Source organism: Phyllobates terribilis, unplaced genomic scaffold (assembly GCF_046119375.1).
Source record: "Phyllobates terribilis strain yellow unplaced genomic scaffold, ASM4611937v1 Scaffold_11__3_contigs__length_659146591, whole genome shotgun sequence".
Taxonomy (NCBI): Eukaryota; Metazoa; Chordata; class Amphibia; order Anura; family Dendrobatidae; genus Phyllobates; species Phyllobates terribilis.
In genome coordinates, this window is record NW_027362771.1 from 68,306,781 (window position 1) to 68,322,362 (window position 15,582).

A 15,582-nucleotide genomic window follows, 5' to 3' on the forward strand; every position below is an offset into this window, starting at 1 on the left:
TGGATTAGATCCATATATGCTGTACAATTATGATGACCTGCCAACCTGTGGTGCCACCCTTTTTTCCAGATTTACTACCATGCTCTACTAGATCACACTTTTTAATAGTTGCATTTTAATTATGAAATAAGGATTGTTCTTTTTATCTAGTTCTTTGTACGCTTGCTCATATATGCTCTCATTTCCATATGGCGCTGAACAATGTTATATGGGTCCAATAAATAGGTGCTAGAGATTTAATGACATATACTGTAATGATATGTATATAGATTTAGCATCATATCTAGGGACTAATATTTGACCTAATGTAGAGGTAGCTGTTAATCACTAGTAGGACCGCCCACTGGACTCGTATACATATAAACACCAGGGACTTTATTGATAAAATACAAGTTATACCAAATCTTTTCTAACAAGTCTTTATATTATTCTGCTCAGTTTCTCCTTTTCTATACCATGCTGTCCGTTGACTGCCTGTGCAATATGGCAGGTTCCCTTTAAATACTCCTTAAAGATTGAACTGTATGTTAAGTAGGTATACATAACAGTGTCAGTGTCAGACTCCTTATTGATGCTGAAGGCCTTTTTTATTAATGCGCTCATTCCCAGATTGCTATTTAGCGGAACTGGTACTTCACTTGTGGCAGCATCTTCATTGCTGAGCTAGATCAGCTTCTCAGATCAGCTGAAATGAATCCAACCTGTGATTTCATAGATTTGTGTTGTCTGCTTTCGTTGCCAGGTCTAATTAAATAATGCTGGTATCAACTAATAGTGCACCAACATCACCACTATAATGATAACTCTCTAGCTGCACAATGGAGCCACTCATCAGAGTATGAAATAATAAAATTCACTAGTATTAATTTCATTGACCCATATACTGGAAATAGTAAAGCACATCTAATGCAAATAGGAACATATACATATTTCTAAGTAACCCGAAGAATAATCAGATCACTTCTTTTAACCACTTTGCTTCTTTCAAAACCATTAGTGGTTAAACCAAGCTAAAAATAAACTGAACATGTGAACAAACAAGTCGTTTTGTTATTGCAGTACATGTGTTCATTCTTTTTGGCATTTTTTCATCACTTTTTCAGGTGGGTTTTTGAGCAGATGCTCCTGATAAAGACATTGTGTCAATATACCTTAACACTTGATGAGGCTGTTGCACTTACTTTCAAAATCAATGAAAAAATGTCGGTATCTTTAATACACTGCTCAAAAAAATAAAGGGAACACTTAAACAACAGAATATAACTCTAAGTAAATCAAACTTCTGTGAAATCAAACTGTCCACTTAGGAAGCAACACTGATTGACAATCAATTTCACATGCTGTTGTGCAAATGGAATAGACAATAGATGGAAATTATTGGCAACTATCAAGACACACTCAATAAACGAGTGCTTCTGCAGGTGGGGACCACAGACCACATCTCAGTACCAATGCTTTCTGGCTGATGTTTTGGTCACTTTTGAATGTTGGTTGTGCTTTCACACTCGTGGTAACATGAGACGGACTCTACAACCCACAGAAGTTGCTCAGGTTGTGCAGCTCATCCAGGATGGCACATCAATGCGAGCTGTGGCAAGAAGGTTTGCTGTGCCTGTCAGCGTAGTGTCCAGTGGCTGGAGGCGATACCAGGAGACAGGCCAGTACACCAGGAGACATGGGGGGGGCCGTAGGAGGGCAACAACCCAGCAGCAGGACCGCTACCTCTGCCTTTGTGCAAGGAGGAACAGGAGGAGCACTGCCAGAGCCCTGCAAAATGCCCTTCAGCAGACCACAAAAGTGCATGTGTCTGCACAAATGGTTAGAAACTGACTCCATGAGGGTGGTATAAGGGCCCGACGTCCACAGATGGGGGTTGTGCTCACAGCCCCACACCGTGCAGGACGCTTGGCATTTGCCACAGAACACCAGGACAGGCAAAGTCGCCACTGGCGCCCTGTGATCTTCACAGATGAAAGCAGGTTCACACTGAGCACATGTGACAGATGTAAAAGAGTCCGGAGACGCTGTGGAGAGCGATCTGCTGCCTGCAACATCCTTCAGCATGACCGGTTTGGCAGTGGGTCAGTAATGGTGTGGGGTGGCAGGTAGCCTGACTGCCATTAGGTACTGAGATGAGATCCTCAGACCCCTTGTGAGACCATATGCTGGTCCGGTTGGCCCTGGGTTCCTCCTAATGCAGGACAATGCCAGACCTCATGTGGCTGGAGTGTGTCAGCAGTTCCTGCAAGATGAAGGCATTGAAGCTATGGACTGACCCACCCGTTCCCCAGACCTGAATCTGATTGAGCACATCTGGGACATCATGTCTCACTCCATCCACACGTTGCACCACAGACTGTCCAGGAGTTGGCGGATGCTTTAGTCCAGGTTTGGGAGGAGATCCCACAGGAGACCATCCGCAACCTCATCAGGAGCATGCCCAGGCGTTGTAGGGAGGACATACAGGCATGTGGGGGCCACACACAATACTGAGCCTCATTTTGACTTGTTTTAAGAACATTACATCAAATTTGGATCAGCCTGTAGTGTGTTTTTCCACTTTACTTTTGGGGGTGACTCCAAATCCAGGCCTCCATTGGTTAATAAATGTGATTTCCATTGATGATTTTTGTGTGATTTTGTTGTCAGCACATTCAACTTTGTACAGAACAAAGTATTCAATAAGAATATTTCATTCATTCATATCTAGGATGTGTTATTTGATTGTTCCCTTTATTTTTTTGAGCAGTGTAGTTTAAAAGTTTGATATTAAAATGCTAATTTTCTTATCAGAAAGGAAATGCTCAAAAAGGATTATACAGCCATTCTGATGTTAATTTTCAAACTAAGTACACCAGCTTCATCAAGTCTAAGAGAGCTTCTTAATAATCTACTGTATGTAGTATGTTTTGATGCTGTTATAAGTCTACTGGCAAAAATAAAAAAAACAGACTTGCATATAGCCACAAAAGTACATGCAAGTCATTTTTCAGTTAGACATCTTGCATCTAACCATCTTTGACTTGTCGTAAAGGTCACATCAGTGGGAGCTTGTGATCACAAAAATAATGCCAAAACCAAAAATGGCATTATGTTCCTCAATGACATTGTGACATATTATCAATCATGACAGTACATTACACTGCGATGGCAATAACAAACCTTGGCATAGGTACAATACCAAGTTTTACAACCTTTTTTCCGGTGGAAACCATCATCATGATTAGCTGATGACGGTAGGTCCAGTTTCTCACAGCTCAAGTGAGTTTGCTATTCCCTTTGAAGGTTATTATCTTTGCTATTTGAGGAATATTTTATTAGAATTCATAAATTCTTTTTAAAAGGGTTTTCCACTCTTTTTTTAGCAGCGGGAAGGGATGTTTTGAAAAGGAATAAAGAAGGCAAATTAACATCCTGAACCTGCCATCCACTCCAGCACTGCCACTCCAGCCAAGAAAATATTAAATCACGACCACCTGACACTTGATCGTTGAGGCCACTGATTGGCTACATGAACACCATGCACCATGACCCCATCCGAAGTGCCGACCGACCTGTTCATCTTCATAATTATTCTAGGAATCTGCCCTAGACTGTGCTCTTGTGCTTCTACTCCAGCAATTTCCACCGCACCAGAAAACATGACGTCCTGACTACCAGTCCCCTGTTCATGTAGCCAATCAGCCTGGGATGGGCTGAAACGTTTAATCTTGTGTTGAAACTGCAATAAACAGCAATTATTCTACACGTGAATACTGGGATCCTTCTTGATTTGATCCTAGAGTAATTATGACTTATTGTTTCCTTTGGAAGCATCCCCTTCCACTTTAAACTTTACGTACATAAAGTTGGAAAACCCATGGCCTGGCATCAGTGAGACTAATACACCAGAAGGCAATATGTACATATCTAATGCTATATAATGACCAATTCTAGCAATATTTTCTGATAACTATGATATATACAGAGGTTTAGAACTTTTATTTTTTTCCTTTATGATTTTGCAGCTCCAGAAATGTTCTACCCAAGAGGTCAAATCTATTATTCTTTTGGTGTTGACTGGTGGTCCTTAGGCATTACAGCATATGAACTTCTACGAGGCAGGGTATGTGCTTTATCCTTTCCTTCTACGTGGATAAATTCTTATATTGTTTGTTGAGCTTATATTATTATGCACAATGTGATTACCGCCATGGTAGCTACAAAGAAGATACATAGAGAGAGATCCTTTCATCAAAAGGCAATTAGCATTTTTACCAAGACATCATATTTTTAGATTCTGAGAAATGACTCTGTATACATTTTTATTAGCTATGCATTGCTTTATGCATATAAATTGGTATTGAATCCCTAAATTAGCCATTGCCTGCTTTATCATGTGAAGACACTGAACATTACCAAAGCAGAGTGACTAGTCCATACAAGTAACATGCAACCTGTGGATTTCCAGTAGTTCGGAACCCAAATGTTGGATATGACTGGTATATGAAATAAAAAGTAAACCCTTTTCTCATGGATCATTGGCTTTTCCTCTACAAAGTTTTTATCCTTTCTGATGATTCATGGAAATATTCTCAGTGATTTTACATAAGGCACTGTTGGGACTACTGCCCGTACAAATTATAATTATGCACAGTTAGAATTCATTCTGTGATTTTTTTCTTGTATGTGAAAAAAGGTCCAAAATGATTTAGTTAGTTAGTCAGTTTTAACCTGCAGAGATTCATCAGTTTTTCTTGTATACATAATAAAACTGATGGAGTTTTCTCAAGCTTCTCCTACTAAATAGTCAATGAAAACCCGACAACACATGGATGGAATTTGAGTGCGGACTTTTTATTTCTACAGAGCTGTCTCTGACTGGATCAATATCCAACATGTCTCCATGATTTGGTGTGACCACTCAGTCCTCAAATATACATGGACCTGTGAACTGCCCCATAGACTATAATAGGTACGAGTTCTATCTGTTAAAACAACTGATAAAACTCGTACATGAAAAAACTGACATCTGGATGAGCGCCTATAGTCTGTAGGATTGAAGAATTGGAAAGATTTCACATTCTGTAAATAATATACAGTCATGGCCGAAAGTGAAAGGCACTCTTGAAGGTCATGGCACTCTTGAAATTGTTCCAGAAAATGAAGTATTTCTCCCAGAAAATTATTGCAATTGCACATGTTTTGTTATACACATGTTTATTTCCTATGCGTGTATTGGAAAACCACAAAAAAAACTGAGAAAAACAGGCAAATTGGACATAATTTGACACAAAACCCCACAAATGGGCAGGACAAAATTGTTGGCACCTTTCCAAAATTGTGGGTAAGCAACTTTGTTTCAAGCATGTAATGCTCATTCATACTCACCTTTGGCAGGTAACAGGTGTGGGTAATACGAAAATCACGCCTGAAACCAGATAAAAAGGGGAGAAGTTGACTCAATCTTTGCATTGTATGTCTGTGTGTGCCACACTAAGCATGTAAAACAGAAAGAGGAGAAGAGAACTGTATGAGAACCTGAGAACCAAAATTGTTGAAAAATGCCAGCAACTTCAAGACTACAAGTCCATCTCCAGAAATCTTGATGTTCTTTTGTCCACGGTGCGCAACATAATCAAAAAGTTTACATCTCATGGCACTGTAGCTAATCTCCTTGGATATGGACCGCAGAGAAAAATTGATGAAAGGTTGCAATGCAGGATAGTCTGGATGGTGGATATGCAGCGCCAATAAAGTTCCAAAGAAATTCAAGATGTCCTGCAAGGTGCATCAGTGTCAGCACAAACTATCTATTGACATTTGAATTAAATGAAACGCTAAGGCAGGAGACCCAGGAGGACCCCACTGCTGACACAGAGACATAAAAAAACTAGACTGCAGTTTGCCAAAATGTATGTAAGTAAGCCAAAACCCTTGCGGGAAAGCGCTTTGTGGACAGATGAGACCAAGATAGAGCTTTTTGGTAAAGCACATCATTCTACTGTTTACCGAAAACAGAATGATGCCGACAAAAAAAGAACACAGCACCTACAGTCAAGTATGGTGGAGGAGCAAAGATGTTTTGGGGTTGTTTTGCTGCCTCTAGCACTGGGTACCTTGACTGTGTGCAAGGAATCATGAAATCTGAAGAATACCAAAGGATTTTGTGTCGCAATGTAGTGCCTAGTGTCAGAAAGCTGGGTTTGCATCCTAGGTCATGGGTCTTCCAGCAGGACAATGACCCAAAACATACTTCAATAAGTACCCAGAAATGGATGGAAACAAAGGGCTGGCGAGTTCTGAAGTGGCCAGCAATGAATCCGGATCTAAATCCCATTAAACTCCTGTGGAGAGATCTTAAAATTGCTGTTGGGAGAAGGCAGCCTTCAAATATGAGAGACCTTGAGCAGTTTGCAAAAGAGGAGTAGTCCAAAATTCCAGTTGAGAGGCGTAAGAAGCTTGTTGATGGTTATAGTGAGAGATTGAATACAGTTATTTATTCTTAATGGTGTGCAACCAAATATTAAATTGAAAGTGGCAACAATTTTGTCCGGCCCATTTTTGGGGTTTTGTGTGAAATTATGTCCAATTTGCCTTTTTTCTCTTTTTTTTGTGTTCCAATACACATAAAGGAAATAAACATGTGTATAACAAAACGTGTAATTTCAATAATATTCTGGGAGAAATACTTAATTTTCTGAAACAATTTCAAGGATGCCAGCACTTTCGGCCATGACTGTATAGACTAATAACCTAGTGGTCAAAAGACTTTATGGACTAAAACGTATATATTAAATGCATTAAATAGATGCAGAACTAATAAATAGGGAATACAAATACACCGAAAACAATAGATAACCATAGATTCCACAAAGTGCTGACATTATACACATTAAAAAGATAGTACAGCCAATATAAAATATTACAGCTCATATATACACTATTGTATATGTACATGTACAATATAATATTTCTTCCCACATTGAGTGTATATGATTCTGCATCATATCCACTCATAATATTGCACATTCATAATCCTCTCCTAAGACCGTAATAACATATCATATACTTCAGGGAATAATGTTATTAGATTCTAAGAACTATAATTGTTTGCTTTTTCTCCCCCAGAGGCCTTTTCACATTCACTCAAGTAGTGCAGCAACAGATATAGTCCATGTGTTTCATACAGCGACTGTTACTTATCCTCCTGCTTGGTCTAAAGAGACGGTTTCATTACTGCACAAGGTAAGATATTGCCAAGTCTAAGCTATCACCAAGGCTAATAATTCAGTTGAATGTGAAATATAATACAACCTCTTTGTCTCCTCCTTCAAATTCTTAACTTAATTCATCGGTAGGAAGCATGCTAGGAGAGCCTACAAGATCAATCTTAAAAGATTCCCTTTTGAGTTTGAAGGAACATGTTCTATTATTTAGGACATAACGCTTTTCTTTACCCAGGGTCATTTTCATATGTTTTCATGCCCTATTCATGTGATACAGTGCTCTAACCAAGGTAGATGAAAAGAAGTCATGATGACCTTATGTATTTGTGGAGGCAAAGCATTTTCATCATTGTTATAAAAAAGTGTTCTTTAGTAATAGTAGTGAAACTCTGGAATGCATGACCACCATGTAAAAACATTATTAAAATTTAAAAGGAATCCATGACAGAAAGGTTACATTCACAAAACCGAATACAGAGCTAGATGGCCACAATTAGTCTTTTATTTTCTGTTCCAGAGAGTCACTGTTATCTACAGCATGGATCAGATGTGAAATGTAGCCCATATGGGTCACACTAGGCTGGGAAATTTGCGGAGAATCGTTACACTTGTTGGAATTGGACTGCCAGCTGTGAAATTGCAGCCTCATTTACATAAAGCTCTAAAGTTGATTTTCCTAGCCATCCAAAACCTATTTGCGACCAGCAATGCATACTTTATCTTGTCTCTTATTACTCTGACCAGCACTGTTGTAGCGCTGTGGCTTGCGCCCCTGCATGGTGTCCCCTTCTCCCCCCCATGCAGGGACGGCAGCTTACTCACTTCCCCAGTCCTGCAGTGTAGTCCCCCGCGTGCTTCCTGCCCTCTGCTGTAGTGCGTGCCAAAGTTCCTGGCGCGCATATATTAAATGCCCTCAATTTGAGAGTCATTTAGTATAATGCTGCACTTGCAAGATGGCTCCCAGCCAATAGCTGGAAGGCATCTTGTATAAAAGACTCCCTCTCCCTTAGGGAGTCACCAAGCAACGAGTTTAGTCATTAGGTAGTGTGGTGTTCTACGAGTGCAGTTATGAGGTCCCCTGGTCCCGGTGCGGCCAGGGTCCTGAACCCAAATCCCTGGTCCCAGTGTGGCCAGTCCTGTACCCGAATCCCAGGTCCCCGGGTGGCCAAGTCCTGAACTCGAATCCCTGGTCCATGTGCCTGAACATTGTTCCCTGGTCCTAGTGAGGCCAGCCCTGTCCCCGAAGTCCACTGGTCCCGGTGCGGCCAGTGCCCGAACATTATCCCCCAGTCCGTGTGCAGCCGATCACTGATTCAGTATTCTAGACCACTGTGTCTGAGCATATCCCTAATCAGTGTCAGCTAACCTGACCCTTGGGGTCAGCTGCTTCAATATCGGGTTCTGCTTTGAAGTGGTACCTGGTGGCTACCTGGCCGCTTAGCTATGCCCCTACCTGGGCAGGCCTGGCACTGTGGCACAGTGAATTCACTTGTGCCACTGTTGGGCATAACAACTGCAATTGGTTTTGTGACTATGTAAGACAGTTAAGGTGGACTCTAGCCACTCTCTTGCCAGTTAGGCTGTTATGTTGGGCATATTGCCCCTATTTTGCATTTTTATTTTGCACTGTATGTTTCTATATGCCATTGTATTTTATTGCCAGGCCACAGCACTGCCAGAGGCAGATGATGACCTGTGAGATTTGTGTGTTTCCAGCACTTTCATGGACTTATGCTCAGTGTACTTGTCTATGTTTAAGGGCTCATACCCATCACCGTAAAAAAAGTATCGCTCCTGAAAAGTGGGACGAGTGTCATGCAAGAGTCATGCAATTTTCAAGCGAGTACAATGCAATTTTTATCTCCTAGCATCCAAATGACATCCGATTGACATGTGAATGCGATCCAGTTGCAATGCGATTTTAACATGAACTTTTACATAGAGAAATTCTCTGTCATTTACGCATAGTTTTCCAAGGAAATATTCTTCATCACATGTATATATGTTTATAGATATATACATATAGATAGATATAAATATGTGATTGAGATATATAATCAGTGCTTTGCGTGTGTAGCTTACTGTATTGTATTTTAGTACAAAATCAATTATTTTCTGAAAAAAATGGCGTGGGATCCGCTAAAATGTTATTAACTAGCAGAGAAAAAGCGGACAGCTGGTGGCAGATGTTTATAGCCTGGGAAGGGGGTAATACCCATGGAGCTTCCCAGTCTATTAACATCAGCTCACAGCTGTATACTTAGCGTTTACTGGCTATTAAATTGGAGGACCCACAAAAAAAAAAAATGACGTGGGGCCCCTATAATTAATAACCAGCAAAGGCTAGGCAGACAAATGTGGGCTGACATTAATAGGCTAGGAAGGGGCCATGGATTTATGAAGGTAGCAACTACCTGCCTGTTACTTCTTAGGCCCATAGTAAAGAAATTATATACTGAAGTTCTGGATAACCGCTTTAAACAGAGCACACAAGCTAATTTAATATTTTAACTACTTGTTAATTAAGATTATATTTTGTATTCACATCCTTTATGCCCATTTTTTCCCATTCCATGTAATTTTTGATGATCTATCTTAGTGATGTAAACTTCATGTGAACATTAATTACAAAAATCAAAGTAAGTTCTCAACAACATAACGCAAGTCCAGTGTATACAACGTGGGTCTGAGGGGTCTGTATACTGGTGATGTGAGCTCAGGCACACATGAAAGTGAAGAGACTGGAGACTGTACAGAATTGTGGTATAGTTCTGCTCTTGGGCAATATTTAAACTACAAGTGCCTCCAAATTGAAAGTGTAATAATAGAGACATGTTCAACAGTTCCTATCATTTCATTTTTTCGTCAAGGAGACAATATATGCTTAGCACACATTACAGACGATGCATTTGTGGCACCCCAGGGGTCTGGTTACCACAGTAATAGAGATATTATGTCTGAGAGCAAGTGGGAGGTTTCTCTGGTCAGGAGCCCTAAGCATGCAACACGGCCCACCCAGACCTGGGAGGGGAGGAATCTGCCCTTATAAACTGGGTCTGGGGCGGGATTAGTGAGTGAAGTTCCAGACACAGGTAGAGTTACACCAGGAGCTCTGTAGGAGCAGTAGCTGAATACCAGGGGCTGGAGCTGAGCAGAGTTCTCCCTGGTTGAAGACACTAATACCGGACACGGAGTCCGAGGCTGTGGGGACATCCAGGTCCAGCAGCAGAATCCAACCGGCAAGGGATTCCATGTCCTCTGGCCTTAGAAGCCCGGAGGCACAGTCACAAGCAAGGGACCAGCACCGCCATCGTGAAGCGGAGGCTAACGGAAGGCCCCAAGTCACCGGCCATACGGGTGAGCACCACACGGTATACTCAGGGACGTGGGCTTCTACCCGCATAGAGCAAGGTAGCCAGGAAAGAGTGCAGATAGTCGGGGAGGCCTACAACTCCACCTGGCCAGGGGAGATCCTACTTGCTTACAGACTGACCAGGCCCCTACTGCTAACCAGTACTCCCGGGAGGGTCTGCGTTATACCATCAGTAAAGACCCTGAACTGCACCACACGTCTCTGTGTTTCATCGCCGCACCAGCACCATTACTACTGGGACGCTCACACCATCACTCCTATCATCCACACTAGCTGCCCTGAGGCAATACTTCTCCCGTGGGGAGTTATCCCATACTCGGCTGCGCAAACAACATCAGCCTCAGCGGTCGGCAGCGCAGCGGCGGTCCCCACTGACCGCAATCCACGGGTGGCTCCGGGTATCCCCCTGCACAGCACAGGCCCAGGGGGCGCGTCACATTCATGTTTCATCTGTTTCACCCTCTTTCTAATCGTGAAGTTTTGAGATTTAATTAATAAGGTGTCAGGTGGGAGGTCAGTGTTAATCTCATGTGTAGAACTCACGTAAATGCCCTTCTGGGGTCAAGAATTAATTATTTCCCCCAATGAGTTGTACTTTTCTACATTGGTTCAGGGAGTTTGTTTTGCTTTCCTCTGAACTATATAGGGACTTAGGTCCACCAAGTCCAGCCATTCTCAGACCAAAATATTAGGTTTGAGAAAGGCTGGACTTGGTGGACATGTGCCTTTGTTCAACCCAATTAGCTACATACAGTATGGGGAGTGATGATATTGAATTTATTAAGTCTACCGCCCATAATGATCTTTTGTGTGGTCTGGACATGGAGATATGCTTGTGTATTTTGGGCAGCACGGTAAATGAGGCAGTCGAACAATGCCCAGAGTTAATGCACAGGACCTCTTCATCAAAATATTAGAGTTGGCATGAACTGTCATGTACCAATAGGTAATTTGTAGTAAAAACATGTTTTTTGTCCACGGGCTCTTCTTGAACAAATTGCTGCAATTTTTCACTGCACGTTTTGTCCATAAAGTAATTACAGGTGTGGCACCCCAGGGGTCTGGTTTCCACAGTAATGTAATGTTATGTCTGAGAGCAGGTGGGAGGTCCTTTGGTCAGGGATCCTGTGCATGCCACACCTCCTGCCCAGTCTTGGGAGGGGAAGAACTTCCCCTATATAAACCCGGGGCTGAAGCAGGGTTAGTCAGTCAAGGAGAGTAGAGACAAGAAACAGTCATATGAAGAAACAGCAGAAGCTCAGTGGGAGCAATACTAATACGAGTCAGGGGCTGGCAGCTGCAGAGCTCGCCCTGACTGAGAAGCTTTCTTACCGGACCCGGCGTCCGAGGCTGTGGGGACTAACTCTTACCCAGCAGCAGAAGCCGACCGGCAGGGGATTTCAGGTCCTCAGGCCCAGAAACCCGAAGGCACGGTCACACGCGTGGGACCAGCACCGCCATCGTGGAGCGGAAGCCATTAGAAGGCCCCGAGTCACCGGCCATACGGGTGAGCACCACACGGTACACTCAGGGACGTGGGCTACTTATATCCGCTTCTAGCAAGGTAGCCAGAAGAGTACAGTCGGTTTGGGAGGCCTACAACTCCGCCTGGCCAGGGGAGATCCCATCTGCTCAAGGACTGACCAGGCCCCGTTCGCTAGCAAGTACTCCAGGAGGGTCTATCGTTGTTACCAGTAAAGACCCTGAATTACACCGCACCATCTCTGAGTGGTTCCTGCTACCCCCATTTTCCACGTCGGCTGCCCTGAGGCCATACCCCTCCCGTTGGGGGTTATACTATCACGCTGCACAATTCTACACCGGCCTCAGCGGTCTGCCCTGCAGCGGCAGCTCCATAGCTGCAAATCAACGGGTGGCGTAGTCGACACTCAAATAACATCTATCAAGACTGCCACACACTGAGTTTGACTCCCTGGGCACGGACCGGGTCCCCGCCACTCGGAGACTACAACCCTCATCTGATCCGGTTCCGGGTAAGCCCCGTGCGCGAGACGCTGCGCGACACAGCAGGCCCAGGGGCGCGTCAACTTTGGCGTAGTCGGCAGGATTTAGTGCCCGCAACCACCGGGTACTGCGTGCCTGAAAAAGAGACTTTTAAAACTTACCATCCGTGAAGTTTTCCCGCCATCGGTGAAGATTCCCGCCATCCGGCGCCATCTTCAGCCTTCTTCCCGCCATCCGTGGAGTTTTCCCGCCGTTGGACGCCATCTTGAGGACGCCGCGCGGGAAGAAGAGGGGCGTGGACTCCGAAAAGCCCGCGAGAACTGAAGCCCCGCCTCACGTCCGGACGTTGCGTAAGGTCCTGGAAGGAGCCCAGCAGACGCCGACGTCACCGGAGCGCGACGGAAGGTTCTCAACCCTGACGATCCACTGCGGAGCCGCGGCCTACGGAAGAGGATCATCGCAAGGTAGGCCACGGTCCACTAGGGGGGAGAAGGATGTCGGATACGGAGGAGAGCTTCACTGCCTCAACCCCCGCCAGCGCTACCGCTGCTGCAGTTATGCCCTTCACCATGCCCTATATCCCGGGAGCAGCTTGGCTACCCCAGTACTCAGGGGAGTCACATACCCTGCATGACTTTAGAGAAAAGCTGGATAGCCTCTTCCAGGTGTACCCCCTCACAGAAGAGCAAAAAGTGAGCATCCTGGTGGCCCAACTAACCGGGGCAGCCAAAAGGGAAGTAAAGTCCTGGCCACCTGGGAGGAGGACTGTCACAGGGATACTAACCCGGCTGAAGGACACCTTTGATAACCCGTACCTCAGCCGAGATTAAGCTTAGATTCTACGGGTGCAAGCAGCGAGCGCATGAGAGTATAAGGGACTATGCACTAAACCTACAAGAGGCCCTGAGGGCCATTAAGCAGACCGACCCTGATGGAGTGGGAAACGAGGACAGGCTGTTGACCGAACAGTTTATAGAGGGACTATATTGTAATACCCACCGAACCCAGTTGCGGGCAATGGCCTTGCAGGATCCCCATCTGGGATTTGCACAGTTCAAGGACAGAGCCATCCGGGTGCTCCGAGAACCGGCACCAGGTGGCGTTGTGACCCACAGGCGCCCCACTACCACTTACCACCAGGAGGCGGCGCCCTTGTCGGCAGGGCCTGTGGGAGCTGATGCGCAGGCTTTGGACAATGACCCGGCTCCAGACCTACACCATCAGGTCCAAGAGCTAGCTAAGAGCGTTGCTGCGCTAACCCGAACTGTGCAGTCTTCACAGGCTTCCACTCCAGGGAAGATCCAGCTGGCATCCGGACCGGAGAACATCCCGTGGCGTCGACCAAGGAGGACCCCACCGGCCAGAGGAAGACCCAGTGACCGGTACAACGAGGACGGACGACCCATCTGCCGCCGCTGCAATCAACCCGGACATATGGCAAGGTACTGTCCTTTAAACTGGCACAACCTGGGGGTAGAGGGCCAACCCCCAGGAAAAAGATCACCAGGCCCATCGAACTGGCGCGACAAATATGTCGGAGGACGTCCAGTCTTGCCTGTGGTACTGGATGGCATCCCTATGAGTGCCCTACTGGACACCGGGTCACAGGTCACCACCATCCCGTACGTGCTCTTCAAGCAGTACTGGAATGACTCGGATATAACCCGCTACCCTGACGACGACTTGAGTATCATCGCCAGCAATGGTCAGCCCGTGCCACAGATCGGATTTAAAGAGGCGACCATTAAAATTGGTAGAGTCGAACTAGCAGCACAGGGACTGATTATTGTAGACATTGACAAACACGAGAGTCACCCAAAGATAACGCTATGAACTAATGTAATTGAAAATTGTCTTGCAGAGGTGATTTTCCTTTTACAGCAGGTTGCCAAGAACGCCAGCTCCGGCGAGCAGCGGGTGCTCCAGAAAGAGATCCGGGCACTGATGCGACGGCAACAGGTGGAACTCTCCGGCGGTGAGATTGGTAGCGTAAGAATGTGTGACCCTTTTCCTATTGCCATGCCCCCAAAAAGTGAAATGATGATTTGGTGCCGGGCAGCTATTGGTCTGAGAGGTAGAGATTACCAGGCAATGGTAGAACCAGTTTACTCAGACAGTAGGCCCACCATCTTGACAGCACGGGGGGTGGTTAATGTACGCCATGGGAGGGTGCCCGTTCGCATAATCAATATCGGGAAGAGGGAAGTGTACCTGCCCCGGTATGCCACGCTAGCCAAATTATATACCATTAACCAAAATGCTATACAATCTGTGGAACCCTTGCCTCCATCTCACCCGGAGGAAGGTAACGGCTCTAAGAAAACAATGGAGGACTGGTGTCAGCAACTACATTTGGGTACTGACTCCACTCCCTCACATCAGAAACAGGGAGTCTATCGGGTGGTTCAAGAGTACGAGAGAGTGTTTAGTAAACACCCGTTAGACTTCGGGCGAGTCAAGGGGGTAGAACACCACATCCCCACGGGAGACCATCCTCCCATAAAAGAGAGGTATCGACCCGTACCCCCTGCACACTACCAACACGCCAAGGGGATGCTTAGAGACATGAAGGAGGCTGGGGTGATCAGGGATAGCTGTAGCCCCTGGGCAGCTCCACTAGTCTTAGTCAGAAAAAAAGACAACACCATGAGGATGTGTGTAGATTACCGGAAAATCAACCGTATCACACACAAGGATGCGTACCCCTTACCAAGGATAGAGGAGTCATTGGCTGCTTTAAGATCTGCTAACTTCTTCTCTACCTTGGATCTCACTAGCGGGTACTGGCAGGTTCCTGTAGCAGAGGCGGACCGGGAGAAGACCGCATTCACCACCCCGATGGGACTTAGCGAGTTCACCTGCATGCCGTTCGGACTCTGCAACGCACCAGGAACCTTCCAACGACTAATGGAGTGTTGTCTGGGCCACAGGAACTTCGAGACGGTCCTGTTGTACCTGGACGATGTCATCGTATATTCCAAGACGTATGAGGACCACCTGAAACACCTGGCGGAAGTGTTCGAAGCTCTGGCGAGT

At 45.2% G+C, this 15,582-nt stretch overlaps 1 protein-coding gene across 2 annotated transcripts in view; it reads left to right on the top strand.

Moving 5' to 3' along the window:
• The window catches only part of STK32A (serine/threonine kinase 32A), a 400,893-nt gene that overhangs the window by 328,713 nt on the left and 56,598 nt on the right, over positions 1-15,582 (top strand). For both annotated transcript variants that reach the window (XM_073650647.1, XM_073650646.1), the window contains exons 8-9: positions 4,008-4,105; positions 7,111-7,227. In XM_073650647.1, coding sequence (XP_073506748.1) covers positions 4,008-4,105; positions 7,111-7,227 — 215 coding nt within the window. The remainder of the gene's footprint in view (positions 1-4,007; positions 4,106-7,110; positions 7,228-15,582) is intronic.